This window comes from Saccopteryx leptura, chromosome 1 (assembly GCF_036850995.1).
Source record: "Saccopteryx leptura isolate mSacLep1 chromosome 1, mSacLep1_pri_phased_curated, whole genome shotgun sequence".
In the NCBI taxonomy this organism is placed as follows: Eukaryota; Metazoa; Chordata; class Mammalia; order Chiroptera; family Emballonuridae; genus Saccopteryx; species Saccopteryx leptura.
Genome location: NC_089503.1, coordinates 313,471,566 through 313,488,836, shown reverse-complemented (window position 1 = coordinate 313,488,836; position 17,271 = coordinate 313,471,566). Strand labels below are relative to the sequence as shown.

The window sequence follows — 17,271 nt, the reverse complement described above, 5'->3', positions numbered from 1 at the left end:
ACCATTGGAAGCCTGGTCAGGTGGTGGTGCAGCCAATAGCACACTGGCCTGGGACACATAGGGCCCAGGTTCAGAACCCTGAGGTCACCGGCTTGAATGCGGGGTCCCTGGCTTGAACATGGAGCCTCTACCTCAGGCACTAAAAATAGCTTGGTTGCAAGCATGGCCCCAGATGGGCAGAGCATCAGCCCCAGACAGGTGTTGTTGGGGGGATCCTGGTCAGGGCACATGTGGGAATCTCTCCCCTTCTCTCACTTGGAAAAAAAAGAAATGCACACACACACACACACACACACACACACACATATATATATAAATAAAAATATAAAGTCCAGAATTGGTGAGAGTATAGGGAAACAGACACATCCTTTCTTGGATAGGGTATAAACTGTAGCACTTTTTCAGAGGCAAGCTAACAACTCTTTTTTTTTTTTTTTTTTGTATTTTTCTGAAGTTGGAAACGGGGAGGCAGTCAGACAGACTCCCGCATGCGCCGACCGGGATCCACCCGGCACGCCCACCAGGGGGGCAATGCTCTGCCCATCTGGGGCGTTGATCTGCCGCAATCAGAGCCATTCTAGCGCCTGAGGCAGAGGCCACAGAGCCATCCTCAGCGCTCGGGCCAACTTTGCTCCAATGGAGCCTCGGCTGCGGGAGGGGAAGAGAGAAAAGAAGAAGAGGGGGAGGGGTGGAGAAGCAGATGGGCGCTTCTCCTGTGTGCCCTGGCCAGGAATCGAACCCGGGACTCCCGCACGCCAGGCCGACGCTCTACTACTGAGCCAACTGGCCAGGGCCAAGCTAACAATTCTTTTTTCTTTTTCTTGTCTTTTTCTGAAGCTGGAAACAGGGAGGCAGTCAGACAGACTCCCGCATGCGCCCGACCGGGATCCACCCGGTACGCCCACCAGGGGGTGATGCTCTGCCCATCCGGGAGAGCCACTCCAGCGCCTGGGGCAGAGGCCAAGGAGCCATTCCCAGCACCTGGGCCATCTTTTGCTCCAATGGAGCTTCGGCTGCGGGAGGGGAAGAGAGAGACAGAGAGGAAGGATAGGGGGAAGGGTGGAGAAGCAGATGGGCGCCTCTCCTGTGTGCCCTGGCCGGGAATCGAACCCGGGACTTCCGCACGCCAGGCCGACGCTCTACCACTGAGCAAACCGCCCAGAGCCCCAAGCTAACAATTCTTATCAGTTTTTTTTTTGTTTTTTGTTTTTATTTCTCTGAAGCCGGAAACGGGGAGAGACAGTCAGACTCCCGCATGCGCCCGACCGGGATCCACCCAGCACGCCCACCAGGGGCCGACGCTCTGCCCACTAGGGGGCGATGCTCTGCCCCTCCAGGGCGTCGCTTCTGTTGCGACCAGAACCACTCTAGCGTAGCGCCTGGGGCAGAGGCCAAGGAGCCATCCCCAGCACCCGGGCCATCTTTGCTCCAATGGAGCCTCGGCTGTGGGAGGGGAAGAGAGAGACAGAGAGGAAGGAGAGGGGGAGGGGTGGAGAAGCAGATGGGCGCTTCTCCTGTGTGCCCTGGCCAGGAATTGAACCCGGGACTTCTGCACGCCAGGCCAACACTCTACCACTGAGCCAACGGGCCAGGGCTTATCAGAACTTTTTAATGTTTACACCTTGACCCAGCAATTCCAGTGCTAACAATTTATTCTATGTATCATATAAGTGAGCCGGATTCTGGGGAGTCAACACATAAGTACACAATGATCCAAGTTCAATGCAGCATATCCACCAATAAAGGTCTGGCTGAATAAACTACCACATCTATTAAATGAAGTCCTCTGTAGCCTTATTTTTTTTCATTGATTGATTTTAGAAAGACTGAGAGAAAAAGGGAAGAAGAGAGAGACAGAGAAAAGCAGAAGCATTCATTTTGTTGTTCCACTTAGTTGTGCATTCATTGGTTGCTTTCCGTATGTTGCTGACTGCAAACTGAACCTGCAACCTTGGCGTTTCAGGTCGACGCTCTGACTGAGCTAACCAGCCAGGGCCTGTAGCCTTATTTTTTTTTTAAAGAGGTAGATAATGTAAGTGTGGATATGAATAACTGTCCAACATATATAGCTGAGTAAAAAATAAACTAGAAACAATGTGAATACTATTCCATTTATGCTGAAATATGTTTGTACATGTAAATACTGTATGTAGGTTTGTATAGAAATGTCGGAAGGGTCATTATCCTCTGTGATAGGGCCATAAAGAGCTTTTGAAAAAAACCCACTGGACAGCCACACCCAGCTCTCACCTTGTTTTCGCTTGGAAACTTTTCCCTCCGGATTATAGTCAGGTGGGTAAACAAGCTCCTTAAACTCATCCACGAGATAGCCCAGTCTTTGATCCATTGCTTCAATCTTAGGCACTAGAAATGCAAAACAGCAAAAGTGGCCTGGCAAGTCACAAACCCTGGCTTCCTGTAAGCACTTGATTGGGCTGGGGGAGGTTGCAGAAGGAAGGATCACAAGGAGGCAGCTGACCTGGCCATGAAAACAGTCAATAAAATTTTTCTGACATTTACCAAGTACCTTTTAACAATTGCATTTAATGAGCACTTACTATAGCCAGGCAGCCTTCTAAATGCTTTGTTAACCTCTGGGGTAGGTAGATTTGTCTCCCTGTTTTACAGAGGAGGAAAACCGGAAGGTTAAATGACTTGACTGAGGTCAAGCAGCTGGGAAGTGGTAGAGGTGAGAACTGGGCTGGATTCTGAGGATTCAAACATGTCTGTGCCCTCAGCAGGCTTACAGTTGTGTCAGGGTAAGGAGGCAATACACACAGAGGTGCATACAGCTGGGCAATGCCATGAATGAAGGGGCTGTGTAGGGCACACAGGTACCTGGGATGGGGGTCAGGAAAGACTTTCTGGAAAGCTGACTGTTCTTTCTCAGACAGGAAAAAGCATAGGGCTGAGAAACAGCAGATGATTGATATACAACTTGAAGACAGAGTATGAGGAGGGCAGGACCCAAGGAGGCTGGAGAGGCAGGCATAGTGAGGTCATAGAAACCTTGAAAGCCTGCTCAGGCATTAAAACTTATCAAAACAGTGCGAAACACTGATGGGCTATGAGCAGGGTGGCAACATGATCAGATCTGCATTTTAGAAAGACCACCCTGACAGCTGTGCGGAGTATGAACTGAATAAAGACAAGTGAGACAAAAGGCTGAAGCCGTGTGTTTGTGGAGATTGTGCAGGCATTGGGACTGAATTATAAACTTGAAAAGTTATACAGCTGACAAGACCTACTGATGGAATGAGGTGTGGGGACAGGCAGGAGGGAACGGCTGGGGTACCAGGAGCATTGCCCAAGACAAATGCAGTGCCTACTTCAGTTATGAAGACTAAATGAGTGAGGATAAGACAGTACCAGGCATAGAGTAAGCACATAATAAATGGTATAAATGATTTTTTAAAAAAAACTTTTACTATCATGTAGCCATGGGCAGCCTGGTTCAGAGACAGGTCTCAGAAGCCTGGCACTTTCTCCTCCTCTCACTGAATGACCAGGCAAATATTTTCTGAGGCAGTCTAAGCTAGCGTAGGAAATCTCTCAGACAGAGATGGGCTGGACAATGAGGGCAAGTCCTGAGAAGGTACTGGGAAATGCATCCACATTACTGTTCAAGGTGAGATCAATAAGAAAGCCTTTCATGACAAAGACTTCAGCTCAGTGGTAGCCTTCTTACATATCAGATCTGCTGCTTGCTCCGGTTCTGTCAAATCCAAAGCCAAGGCCTCCAGGTTCCTGAAGTGCTGCTGTAGCACTGGGTTCTCAAAGCTGTCACTTCTGGTAAAACAATAATAATGGGGACATAAATTTTAAAAAAGTTTTTTTGAGAGAGGCAGGGAGAGTCAGGAACACTGAGCTGCTCCTGTATATGCCCTGACTAGGGAATTGAAGTGGCAACCTCTGTGCTCCAAGATAACTGAGCTATCTGGCCAAGGCCTAGTGTTTTTTCCACTCGGTCGTGCACTCGTTGGTTACTTCCCTTGTGTGCCCTGACGAGATCGAACCCTCAACCTTGTCATTGCAGGACACTCTTAACCGACTGAGCTAACCAGCCAGGGCCGACAAATAAATTTAAAAATAAAATGTGCCTGGCCTGTAGTGGTGCAGTAGATAGAGTTGACCTGGAATACTGAGGACCCTGGTTCGAAACCCTGGGGTTGCCCAGTCAACGCGTGTATGACAAGCAAGCAAGGAATGGCTAAGGTGAAGCAACTACGAGTTGATATGCTCTCTAACCCCTCTGTAAAACCAATAAATAAATTTTTTTTTAAATGTAAACATTTAGCCTGACCAGGTGGTGGCGCAGTGGATAGAGCGTCGGACTGGGATGCGAAGGATTGAGACCAGGTTCGAGACCCCGAGGTTGCCAGCTTGAGCGCGGGCTCATCTGGTTTGAGCAAAGCTCACCAGCTTGAACCCAAGGTCGCTGGCTCAAGCAAGGGGTTACGCAGTCTGCTGAAGGCCCACAGTCAAGGCACATATGAGAAAGCAATCAATGAACAACTAAGGTGTCACAACGAAAAACTAATGATTGATGCTTCTTGTCTCTCTACATTCCTGTGTCTGTCCCTATCTATCCCTCTCTCTGACTTTCTTTGTCTAAAAAAAAAAAAAAAAAAAAAAGTAAACATTTAAAAAATAATAAAATTAAATAAATCCAACTCAGCGCATGTCCAAGATCATCTAAGAAAATGACCCCAAATAAAAGACTTAGGAATGTTATCTCTTGAATCAACTTCTCTCTCTTCAATTTTCTTTTTTAAATTTTATTTTAAAACTTTATTTAATAAACTTTATTCAATTTTTAGGAGAGAGAGAGAGAGAAGGGGGGAGAAGCGGGAAACATCAACTGTCATATGTGCCTTGACCAGGCAAGCCCAGGGTTTCAAACTGGTGACCTCAGTGTTCCAGGTCGACGCTTTATCCCACTGCACCATCACAGGTCAGGAGGTCAGGCTCTCTCTCCAATTTTCAATTTTCTGTCTGATGCTAGAGAACCAAAATCTAATTTAAAAGTGAGTAAAACCTGCCCACCTGTCTGTCACTGGAAGCTTTGGGCAAAGATGGAAACGGAGGAGGTTGTCCTATGTAAGTTCAGAGAAAAGACGAAGGAGAGATGATGGGAGGTGGGGATATATGAATGTGAGGTTTCTTTCTTTCCATACTCAGTAGCAGCACGGGGGTAAAGAGAAAGAATCTAGACTCAGAAAGACCTAGCTCTTGTGCTGGATGAGCCTGCACAAGCTGCCTCTCTCCTCAAAGCCTCATTTTCTTCATCTGTAAAATGGGCATGAAACCCAGCTTTCAGGGCTCTTATGAAGAATAAATGAGACTGACCAGGTGGTGGCCCAATGGATGGAGCATCGAACTGGGACACAGAAGAGCCAGGTTCAAAACTCCAAGGTCACCAGCTTGAGTGTGGGCTTACCAGCTTGAGCATGGGTTTACCAGCTTGAACGTGGGTTCATCTGGCTTAAGCGCGGGCTCACCAGCTTGAGCATGGGGTCATTGGCTTGAGTGTGGGATCAGAGACATGACCCATGGTCACTGGCTTGAGCACAAAGGTCGCTGGCTTGAAGTCCAAGGTCACTGATTAAGCCCAAGGTCGCTGGCTTGGGCAAAGGGGTCACTCATTCTGCTGTAGCCCCCTGGTCAGGGCACTTATGAGAAAGCAATCAATGAACAACTACGGTGCCACAATGAAGAATTAATGCTTCTCATCTCTCTCCCTTCCTGTCTGTCCCCTCTCTCTATCTTTCTGTCACAGAACAACAAACAAAAAATTTTAGAATGGGGGTGAGAGAAAGAGAAACATCAATTTGTTGTTCTACTTATTTGTGCATTCATTGGTTGATTCGTCTTCTTTTTTTTTAGCTCCATCCACTGTACCACTGCCTAGTCAGGCCACTGGTTGATTCTTATATGGGCCCTGACTGGGCATCGAACCCACAATCTTGGTGTATCGGTATGATGCTCTAACCAACTGAACTACCTGGCCAGGGCCTCTAGATTGCTTTTTTTTTGTTTTTTTTTCATTTTTCTGAAGCTGGAAACAGGGAGAGACAGTCAGACAGACTCCCGCATGCGCCCGACCGGGATCCACCCGGCACGCCCACCATGGGGCGACGCTCTGCCCACCAGGGGGCGATGCTCTGCCCCTCTGGGGCATCGCCATGTTGCGACCAGAGCTACTCCAGCGCCTGAGGCAGCGGCCACAGAGCCATCCCCAGCGCCCGGGCCATCTTTGCTCCAATGGAGCCTTGGCTGCGGGAGGGGAAGAGAGAGACAGAGAGGAAAGCGCGGCAGAGGGGTGGAGAAGCAAATGGGCGCTTCTCCTGTGTGCCCTGGCCGGGAATCGAACCCGGGTCCTCCGCACGCTAGGCCGACGCTCTACCGCTGAGCCAACCGGCCAGGGCTCTAGATTGCTTTTAAAAAGTATTAATCAAGCCTGACCAGGTGGTGGCGCAGTGGATAGAGCGTCGGACTGGGATGCAGAAGGACCCAGGTTCAAGACCCCGAGGTTGCCAGCTTGAGTGCGAGCTCATCTGGCTTGAGCAAGGAGCTCACCAGCTTAGACCCAAGGTCACTAGCTCCAGCAGGGGGGTTACTCGGTCTGCTGAAGGCCCACGGTCAAGGCACATGTGAGAAAGCAATCAATGAACAACTAAGAAGTTGCAACGCGCAATGAGAAACTGATGATTGATGCTTCTCATCTCTCTCCGTTTCTGTCTGTCTGTCCCTGTCTATCTCTGCCTCTGTTAAAAAAAAAAAAAAAAAAGGCTCTGGACGGTTGGCTCAGCGGTAGAGCGTCGGCCTGGCGTGCGGGGGACCCGGGTTCGATTCCCGGCCAGGGCACATAGGAGAAGCGCCCATTTGCTTCTCCACCCCCCCCCTTTCCTCTCTGTCTCTCTCTTCCCCTCCCGCAGCCAAGGCTCCATTGGAGCAAAGATGGCCCGGGCGCTGGGGATGGCTCCTTGGCCTCTGCCCCAGGCGCTGGAGTGGCTCTGGTCGCGCAGAGCGATGCCCCGGAGGGGCAGAGCATCGCCCCCTGGTGGGCAGAGAGTCGCCCCTGGTGGGCGTGCCAGGTGGATCCTGGTCGGGCGCATGCAGGAGTCTGTCTGACTGTCTCTCCCCGTTTCCAGCTTCAGAAAAATACAAAAAAAAAAAAGTATTAATCAATTCGTTAAGTGAAAAGAGTAAAATTCCTTTCTCTTGGTCTATGCTTAACTCGAATTTTCAATAAGACTTTCAACTCAGGAGGCAGTTCTAGAAGAAAGCCTGTGATTGGCCCACTACTCACTTGTATTTGAAGCGGAGCTTCTGAACAATAGCCTTCATCTTGTCCACCTGCTCTGGGTTTGCTGTGACTTTTTCAGTAAAGACCACCTTCCGTTTATCATCAGCATAGGGCAAGAAGACGAGAAGAAAGCCTGGAAGGGAGATAAGGTTTCTGAGACTTAACAAAAGGTTTCCGTGACTGAGCTGTTGTTTGTCCCTCAGCTCCAAATTCACCCTTCTACGTCCTGTGATGCTGAGGATAGGACCCTGCAGACCTCATTTCTCCTTTACCGGCTGATTTCTATTAGCATCTGCCTAACAGACTCCCTCCAGAGGGTGACCCCAACATAGGAGTGCTCATCCCCATATGCTTCCCGTTCCTTTTGCTGTTTCCAGGCCTCTCTACCTGGTGGCAGCAGCTGGTTCCACCTCCCACTCTTCTGATACACCAGAGCCAGCTGGACAGTGTCTGCTCCCCAGAGGACTAAGTCCCAGCTCCATCAGGCCCTCCTCTGAGCCATCCCTTTATTCCCCCACCTTCTACCACATGCTGAAGGGAAGAAATGGGGGCAATCAGCCTGTCTTGTTCTAGTCACTGGCTGGTTCTAGAAAGACTGAGAAATCTGGGCATTGAAACAAAGTGCTGCTGCCCTGAGAAGGGCCCTCGCAGGCAATGCTGACGGCACTGAGCTAGAGGGACGAGCAAGTCCCTTTGCCCTCCTCTGCTCTGTAGTTTCCCCTAGCACCTGTACTTCAACTGATTTTATTTTTTTAGAGAGAGAGAGAGGAAGAGACTTTTTTTTAGAGAGAGAGAGGAGAAACATCAATTTGTTGTTCCACTTATTTATGAATTCATTCGTTGATTCCTGTGTGCCCTAACCAGGGATTGAACCCATAACCTTGTTGTATCAGGACAATGCTCCAACTAACTAAGCTAACCAGCCAGGGCCTCTAGCACCTGCTCTTAATAGAGCCTCACTTAGAGCCAGCGGCAAAGGAGAAAGTAGGTGTTCAATGCTCAGCCTCAGAGCATTAAAGGGTGAATTTGGAGCTGAGAGATAACACCTTAATAACTGACATACAAAGCTATTCCTGAGCATTGTGATGACCAGGGTTAGAAATTCAGTATGTTCAGCCTGACTGGTGGTGGCACAGTGGATAGAGCATCAACCTGGGACACTGAGGTCCCAGGTTTAAAACCAAAAGGTCGTCAGCTTGAGTGCAGGCTCATCCGGCTTGAGCGAAGGGTTGCCAGCTTGAGCGTGGGATCATCAACATGATCCTATGGTCACTGGCTTGAGCCCAAAAGGTCAGTGACTTGAAGCTCAAGCTCACTGGCTTGAGCAAGGAGTCAGTGGCTTAGCTGGAAATCCCCCTACCCCTCTCAAGGCAGGTATGAGAAAATAATCAATGAACAACTACAGTGCCACATCTATGAGTTGATGTTTCTCATCTCTCTCTCTCACTCTCTCTTGTTAAGAAAAAGAAAAAGAAAGAAATATAATTGGTTCAGAGTCACTTTATAAAGTTTATATTTATTAGCATAGTTAAAAAAGAAGGAAGACTACCATCTGTTAGGCTACTCTGTGCTAGGCACTTGTATGTTTATTAACTGATTTAAAATGTTAAACAACCTTGAGAGATAGGTATTCCAGAATTCTCATCTCTGCAGATAAGTAGTATAAAAAGAAAGGTTGAATTACTTGCCCAAATTGGCTGGCTAACAAATAGCAAAGATGTGCCTAAATCAAAATAAAGTAAGCAACTTTCAATCTGACCTGTGGTGGTGCAGTAGATAAAGCATTAACCTGGAATGCTGAGGTTGCTGGTTCTAAACCCCAGGCTTGTCGGGTCAAGGCACATATGAAAAGCAACTACTACAAGTTGATGCTTCCTGCTTCCCCCCCCCCCTTCTCCTCTCCTTCAAGTTAATAGGTCTTTCTACTATAACTCATTGCCTTAGTGTATCAGGAAATAAACCAAATGTTAAACATTACAAGGGTGCTGGATGTGGCCAAGTGGCTCAGTTGGTTAAAGCATCATCCCAACATGCTGAGGATGTGGGTTCGATCCCTGGTCAGGGCACATACAAGAATCAACCAATGATGACATAAATAATTGGAATAAGTCAATATTTCTCTCTCTGTCTCTCCCTTCCTCTCTCTCTCTAAAAATCAATGGATACAAAACAATAAAAACACATTACAACCATGCCAAACAACAGCTATTAGTAAAGAAAGGTGTCAGCAGTAAGACCCCCATGAACTTGTTTGTGTCAGTAACGTGCAAACAGTCCCTGTACAGTCAACCCTCAACCCTGGCTGCAGAGCTGCCTTGTATAGTTGTGCATACTTGAATTGTACAACCATATTAGGCAGCCTTGTATGTCAGACTCACCTGTGAAATTTTAAAAACTCACACTTCCCAGGCCGCATTCCTGGAGACTCTTGATACAGCAGGTCTGAGTTGGAATTCCATGAGTGATTCCAAAGTCTAAGCAAGGTTCAGAAGTACTGAAAATATCTCTTCCACATACCTGGGGGAGTCACCTGAATTTTCTGGTCATCCAACTGCTCTTCCTGAGGCATCAAGGCCACAAAATAAGGGGGGATGTTCTGGCGAGGGGTGTATCTGCACACCGCCATGACCTCCTTCTCCAGACACTTGGTGAGGAGAGCACTGAACAAGGTTGAGCTCCCTGGAAAAAAAACATTCCAGGGGTCTACATCCCTCTTTGCCAATGCTATAAGCCTACAATTTTTCTTCCATTTTGTGTGTGTGTGTGTGTGTGTGTGTGTGTGTGTGTGTGTGTGTGTGAGACAGAGGGACAGACAGACAGGAAGGAAAAGAGATGAGAAGCATCAATTTTTCATTGCAGCACCTTAGTTGTTCATTGATTGCTTTCTCATATGTACCTTGACCAGGGGGCTACAGCAGAGCGACCTTGGGCTCAAGCTCATGAGCCTTGCTCAAACCAGATAAGCCTGTGCTCAAGCTGGCAACCTCAGGGTTTCGAACCTGGGTCCTCTGCATCCCAGTCCGACGCTCTATCCACTGCACCTCCGCTTGGTCAGGCTTTCTTCCATTTCTTAAAAGGTTTATGATAAGCTTGACCTGTAGTGGCACAGTGGATGGAACATTGACCTGGGATGCTGAGGTCACTGGTTTGAAACCCTGGGCTTGCCCCATCAAGGCAACTATGAATTGATGCTTCCCGCTCCTCCCCCTGCCTTTCTCTCTCTCTCTCTCTTCTCTCTAAATCAATAAATAAAATCTTAAAAAAAAAAAAACAGGGCTCATAACACTTCAATAACGTAAGGGGTGACTGACCCAGAGCTAAGGGGAAAGTTGGGACAACAGAGGTATGGAAAGGAATAAGAAATTGGAAGCCTCAAATACTCTATTTAGGAGTGTGAATTATTAGTCAGTTTCAGATTAATGACATAAGCCCCAGTTGCTACCGAAAACCAATCAGGTCAAATCAAGAGAGTTCATTAGCTATATAGCACATAGAAATATAGGTCTGGACAACAAAATAAACACAATGGCCGAGTTCATATCAACTTCAATTGCCAACATTATGGAAGAAGTTTTGGGTTTTTTTTTTTTCAAACTCTCTGATACCTTAAAGCAGGGGTCCCCAAACTTTTTACACAGGGGGCCAGTTCACTGTCCCTCAGACGGTTGGAGGGCCGCCACATACAGTGCTCCTCTCACTGACCACCAATGAAAGAGGTGCCCCTTCCGGAAGTGTGGCCGGGCTGGATAAATGGCCTCAGGGGGCCACATGCGGCCCACGGGTTGTAGTTTGGGGACGCCTGCCTTAAATAAAGAATTCCACAGGAATTAAGTTTTTAAAATAGTAATTGCATAGTCCCTCCTGGACATTCATAATTCATATCAGCATATTATACGTCCTAAAGCAATCTCTTTCGTTGAGTTTAGTCCCACATTTCCAAAATTTATTTTAAGTATGAAACACTTTCAAAGTACCCAATAACACACCCTACACAGTGTCCAAGCAGCACCCCTTTAGGAAATGCTACTCAGCAAGTTGCCTCCTGTGCAACTCATTCATTTACGCTTGGTCTGTGCCACTTACCATTGACCAGGGACTCCTCAGGGTACACAAACAGGGAGGGTCTTAGGTGATGGTGCTTCTTCAGCATTATCAAGGGCTTGAAACCGATGAGGACCAAACCGGGTTCATCAAACCGTTTTAGCTGTTCCGTCTCCTCTTTCTCTAGCACAATCTGACGACTCCCATAGATCTAAAGGCAGGGGACAAGGAGGAACCATAAAGAGAAGCTGCTGGAGATGTGAAATGGTTGCCATGTGACCCTAGCAAGTCAAAGCCAGCTCTCTTCTGAGGAGGAGAAGTATGGCTCACTAGGGTATCATCCGTCTACCACCAGAAATGAACACTTACTGAGTGCCCAGCAGGCCCTTTAAGTTTGTCATCCAATGTATCTTTTGTGCCAATCCTCAGCGGTAGATAGTAAAAACTGTTTTACAGCCTGACCAGGTAGTGACACAGTGGATAGAGTGTCGGACTAGACGTGGAGGACCCAGGTTCAAAACCCCGAGGTTGCTGGCTTGAGCGCAGGGTCTCTGGCTTGAGCGTAAGGTCATAGACATGACCCCATGATTGCTGCTGGCTTGAGCCCAAAGGTTGCTGGCTTGAGCCCAAGGTCGCTAGCTTGAGCCCAAGGTCACTGGTTTGAGCAAGGAGTCACTCGCTCTGCTGTAGCCACCCCCACCCCGGTCAAGGCACATATGAGAAAGCAATCAATGAACAACTAAAGTTCTGCAATAAAAGAATTGATGTTTCTCATCTCTCCTTTCCTGTCTGTCTGTCCCTATCTGTCCTTCTCTCTGAAACATCTCTGTCTCTGTCAAAAAAAATTATTTTACAGGTTAGTGAACTGAGGCTCAGTGGTTGGTAACTTGCTTCAGACTATACAACTGAATTGGACTTGAAACCCAGATCTGTCTGGCGCCCAAAGCCACACTCTTCAAGCATTTATTCCTTCCTCATTTAACCTGTACTGTGTGCTCATCCTTGACACACAAAGGATGCTCTAAGCACACCTATTTATGTCAGGTAGTATGCTGGGTCTCAGTGTGGGAGGCAGATACACAAACACATATAAGTACTATGTCCACACTTTACCATTTGCATTTTGATTCTAAATATGTGATTAGTAATAGAACTTAGTAAACTGAGTCAAATTTGGGTTTTATGAAAAACAGAGTCCTCAAGGTTTTTTTTTGTAGGTACATTGGATCAAGAAAAAAACTCACTGATTAGAAGAGCTTCTCATGAATAAGCCAACATGGAAAATAAATTACCGTATTTCCCCATGAATAAGATGCTCATGTGTATAAGACACACCTTAATTTTGGGGCCCGAAATTTGGGGGAAAAAATGTATTTCAAAAAGTTATTAGGCCCTGGCCGGTTGGCTCAGTGGTAGAGCGTCGGCCTGGCATGCGGAAGTCCCGGGTTAGATTCCCGGCCAGGGCACACAGGAGAGGCACCCGTCTGCTTCTCCACCCCACCCCCTCTCCTTCCTCTCTGTCTCTCTCTTCCCCTCCCGCAGCCAAGGCTCCATTGGAGCAAAGATGGCCCGGGCGCTGGGGATGGCTCCTTGGCCTCTGCCTCAGGCGCTAGAGTGGCTCTGGTCGCAACAGAGCGATGTCCTGGATGGGCAGAGCATCGCCTCCTGGTGGGCGTACTGGGTGGATCCCGGTCGGGCGCATGCGGGAGTCTGTCTGACTGCCTCCCCGTTTCCAGCTTCAGAAAAAGACAAAAAAAAAAAAAAGTTATTAAACTCAAGTTTTATTCATCATAAAATCCATACAACTCCTCGCCTGACCAGGCGGTGTGCAGTGGATAGAGCGGAAGGACCCAGGTTTGAGACCCCGAGGTCGCCAGCTTGAGTGCGGGCTCATCTGGTTTGAGCAAAAGCTCACCGGCTTGAGCCCAAGGTCGCTGGCTCGAGCAAGGGGTTACCCAGTCTGCTGAAGGCCCGCAGTCAAGGCATATATGAGAAAGCAATCAATGAACAACTACAGTGTTGCAACGCACAACAAAAAACTAATGATTGATGCTTCTCATCTCTCCGTTCCTATCTGTCTGTCCCTGTCTATCCCTCTCTCTGACTCTCTGTCTCTGTAAAAAAAAAAAAAAAGTAAACAGCTAAATTCATACAACTCCTCATCACTGTCAAAACTCCCATCCGTTAGCTTGTCCTCATCTGTGTCTGATGACAAATCACTGTCTTCATATATTGCCTTGTCCTCAGTTCCATCTATGGCATTTGAAATGTCACACTTTTTAAATGCAAGTAAAAAATCTACAACCACTGTATAAGATGCACCCAGTTTTTAGACCCAAAAGTTTTCAGGAAAAGGTGCGTCTTATACACAGGGAAATATGGTATTTTGAGCTGCACTCTCTATGGAGTACACTTGGGCCTTTCCCCACCCACTTCTTTCCCCAGGACAGGTGCTCTCCCCACTCCCAGCAGGCCCACACCTTTTTAGCCTCTTTTATCCCTCATGGAGAGAATCTCTCTTTCTCCCCTGAGATCCAAGGGAAGCTGTCCAAAAAAAGAATTATTTCCAAAATGGAATAGGAAATTTCTTCTTCTTCTCTCCTGCAGAAAGCAGGGCAGAACACATTGGCTTGAAATTTGTGCTCCAAAAACCATCTCATCAGCTAAATCAAAATATCTAGTTTTAGTCATTTAGTTGATCCTTCTAGGTCCTGAACTTACACAAAATTTCAGATTCCCACATTTTGAATCAAAATGGATAATTCTTTGCTTTTATTTTTAGGTATCAATCATTTCACAGACTGAGTAAAGGTGAGAGGATGAGGGAAAATAATGTTCTGCATTCTAAGTCTGTCTTTCAGATTAAGAAAGATACATGTGTATCATTTCTAAGCAAAAAAAAATTTGGTTAGTCTGGCCAAACAGAAAAATTCTCTCCCAAGAAAAAGCACACTTGGCACCTAACACACTTTCCATAGCTCCTCATCTCCCTAGTTAAATATAAGCATTTTCTGCTATTGTACCTGAGCAAGGAATCAGACTCTCAGACACGGAGCAGACTGTGTTGAGTGAGCAAGGCCTAAAGTTTTCACTGACATTTCTTTCAAACACTGGCTCTAACTTTCTAGCTCTCAAGGTATCACTGATGTAGATGCCATAGTTCCAAAGAGTAATAATTTTGTTTTAACAGCCTGGCTAGAAAGACCCGCACATGGCCTGACTGGTGGTGGCACAGTGGATAAAGCGTTGACCTGAAAGTTGCAGGTTTGAAACCCTGGTCTTGCCCAGTAAAGGCACGTATGAGAAGCAACTACTATGAGTTGATGCTTCCTGCTCTTCCCCGCTCTTTCTCTCTCTGTCTCTTCTCTTTCTAAAGTCAATAAATAAAATTAAAAAAAAACAAAACAAAAAACAGAAAGAAAGATGAGCACATGAAAGCTAACTGGGTTGAGTAGGCTGATCAGTGTCTCCCCTCCCTGTTAACTCCCATGGGACAAAGACTCAGTAAACAGGCAGGCCTACCTGAGACCTCTTGGTGTCACTTGGCAGAAGCAAACTGCCTGTATTTACATTAAACGTCCGTGTCTTGGTTTTCACTGGTTCATTCGTTTCCCGATAAAGCCTGATTGGAGGAGGTTTGAAAGCCTTCTGGACCATGTTATAAATGCCGACAGTGAGTGCTATATCTTTGCTGAGCTTCAACTTCAACCTGGAGGATAAAGAAATAAAGCATAGACTGAAAGATTATACTTTCCGATCTAAAATTCCTTAATGGCACCCAAGCCTTAATTTGCTTTATTCTCCCTAAACAAGCTCTTAGAATATAAATATAACTCATTTTAATAATACAGTGGAGTTTGCTATAATACCATCTCAGGGCCTGTACCACAAAAATTACTTTCAGAATATATTAACTGTTTGAATGATAAATGTACTGTAATACAAATAATGGTTATTTTTAGTGAGCCCAGCACAATTCCAATCCTGTTACAGCCATTCACTCACTTGTCATAACCCTGTAAATTCTGTATTGGATTACCTGTTGTTTCTGCTTGTCTAGTACCCATTCTCCCTTCTTTTAACAATGAAACCCTGATTCTTTTATAGGAACCACCCTGCCGCCACTGCAGTTTTTTTGTGTGTGTGTGAGTGTATGTGTGACAGAGACAGAGAGACAGAGAGAGGGACAGATAGGGACAGACAGACAGGAAGGGAGAGAGACGAGCAGCATCACCTTTTTGTTGTGGCTCCTTAGTCTCCTTAGTTGTTCATTGATTGCTTTCTCATATGTGCCTTGACTGGGGGCTATAGCAGAGCAAGTGACCTCTTGCTCAAGCCAGCAACCTTGGGCTCAAGCCAGCGACCTTGGGCTTTAAGCCAGCAACCTTTGGGCTCAAGCCAGCGATCACTGGGTCCTATCTATGATCCCATGCTCAAGCCAGCCAATCCCGCACTCAAGCTGGTGAGCCCTTGCTCAAGCCAGGTGAGCCCACGCTCAAGCCCACAACCTCAGGGTTTTGAACCTGGGTCCACCGCGTCCCAGTCCAACACTCTATCCACTGCGCCACAGTCTGGTCAGGCTGAGTGAATATTAATCAAAGCGCTTTGCCTTTCCCTGACCAAGTGGTGGGCATATCTGACCCAGGCTCAAGCCACCAGACCTATTCTCTTCAGAGTATGGGTCTTAAGTAATGACCAAGGAAGAACATGGTTAGATGGATGCTTTCTTTCTTTTTCTTTTTCTTTTTTTTTTTTACAGAGACAGAGAGAGAGTCAGAGAGAGGGATAGATAGGGACAGACAGACAGGAACAGAGAGAGATGAGAAGCATCAATCATCAGTTTTTCGTTGCGACACCTTAGTTGTTCATTGATTGCTTTCTCATATGTGCCTTGACCGTGGGCCTTGAGCAGACCAAGTAACCCCTTGCTCGAGCCAGCGACCTGGGTCCAAGCTGGTGAGCTTTTTTTTTTTTTTTTTTGCTCAAGCCAGATGAACCCGTGCTTAAGCTGGAGACCTCGGGGGTCTCGAACCTGGGTCCCTCTGTATCCCATTCCGATGCTCTATCCATTGCGCCACTGCCTGGTCAGGCTAGATGGATGCTTTCTGCTAGTGGTACCCTGAATACACTGTCATTAGTTGTTGCTATCTATATTCCCGGTGCCACTCTGGCTACTATACTACCCACCTTGTTCAGAATTTTTCTGAAGTATACTGAAATTAGACAAGAGTCAGTTTCTAGTGCTTGCCACCAATAAACCTTATTAATATTCTTTTTACAGATGAAAACATGGAGGCTCAGAGATGTTACCTAACTTGTCTAAGGGTGGACAACTAATAAAAACTGGTGTTCAAACTCTAGAATGTCTGATTCAAAACTCATGAACATATCTTTTATGATATATTACCCCAGATTATTCATACCAACATCTTAAGAAGCAATTGGATCTCTAAAAATTATGTTCAATAATGGTAATGTGCAATATATTTATAATACAATATTGTGAAAAAAGGTACAACACAAAAATTCTTTTCAAACACACGGAACATTCCCTACTAGGATATACCATATGCTGGGCCACAAAACAAGTCTAAATACATCCAAAAAGACTGAAATCATACAAAGTATGTTATTCAACCAAAATGGAACTAAGTTAGAGATCCACAATAGAAAGAATTCTGGGAAAACCTCAAATGTTTGGAAATTAAACAATACAATTCTAAGTAACCCAGGAGGTCAAAGAAGAAATCACAAGAAAAATTTTAAATTATTTTTAACTAAATGAAAGTGAAAATATAACATATCAAAAGGTATAGGATACAGCTAAAAACACTATTCAGAGGGAAATTTATGGCTTTAATCACCTTTTTCAAAAAGAAGAAAAGTGTCAGATTAACAACCCAATCTTTACTGTTGTAGAA

The 17,271-nt window shown here is 46.3% G+C and overlaps 1 protein-coding gene across 8 annotated transcripts in view; it reads right to left on the bottom strand.

Moving 5' to 3' along the window:
• The window catches only part of XRCC6 (X-ray repair cross complementing 6), a 223,839-nt gene that overhangs the window by 1,120 nt on the left and 205,448 nt on the right, over positions 1-17,271 (bottom strand). For 7 of the 8 annotated variants that reach the window (XM_066358519.1, XM_066358520.1, XM_066358522.1 and 4 more), the window contains 6 exons: positions 14,873-15,059; positions 11,393-11,561; positions 9,827-9,988; positions 7,313-7,442; positions 3,689-3,789; positions 2,251-2,364 (listed from right to left, as the gene is read on the bottom strand). In XM_066358519.1, coding sequence (XP_066214616.1) covers positions 2,251-2,364; positions 3,689-3,789; positions 7,313-7,442; positions 9,827-9,988; positions 11,393-11,561; positions 14,873-15,059 — 863 coding nt within the window. The remainder of the gene's footprint in view (positions 1-2,250; positions 2,365-3,688; positions 3,790-7,312; positions 7,443-9,826; positions 9,989-11,392; positions 11,562-14,872; positions 15,060-17,271) is intronic. The other variant, XM_066358524.1, reaches the window with a different exon arrangement.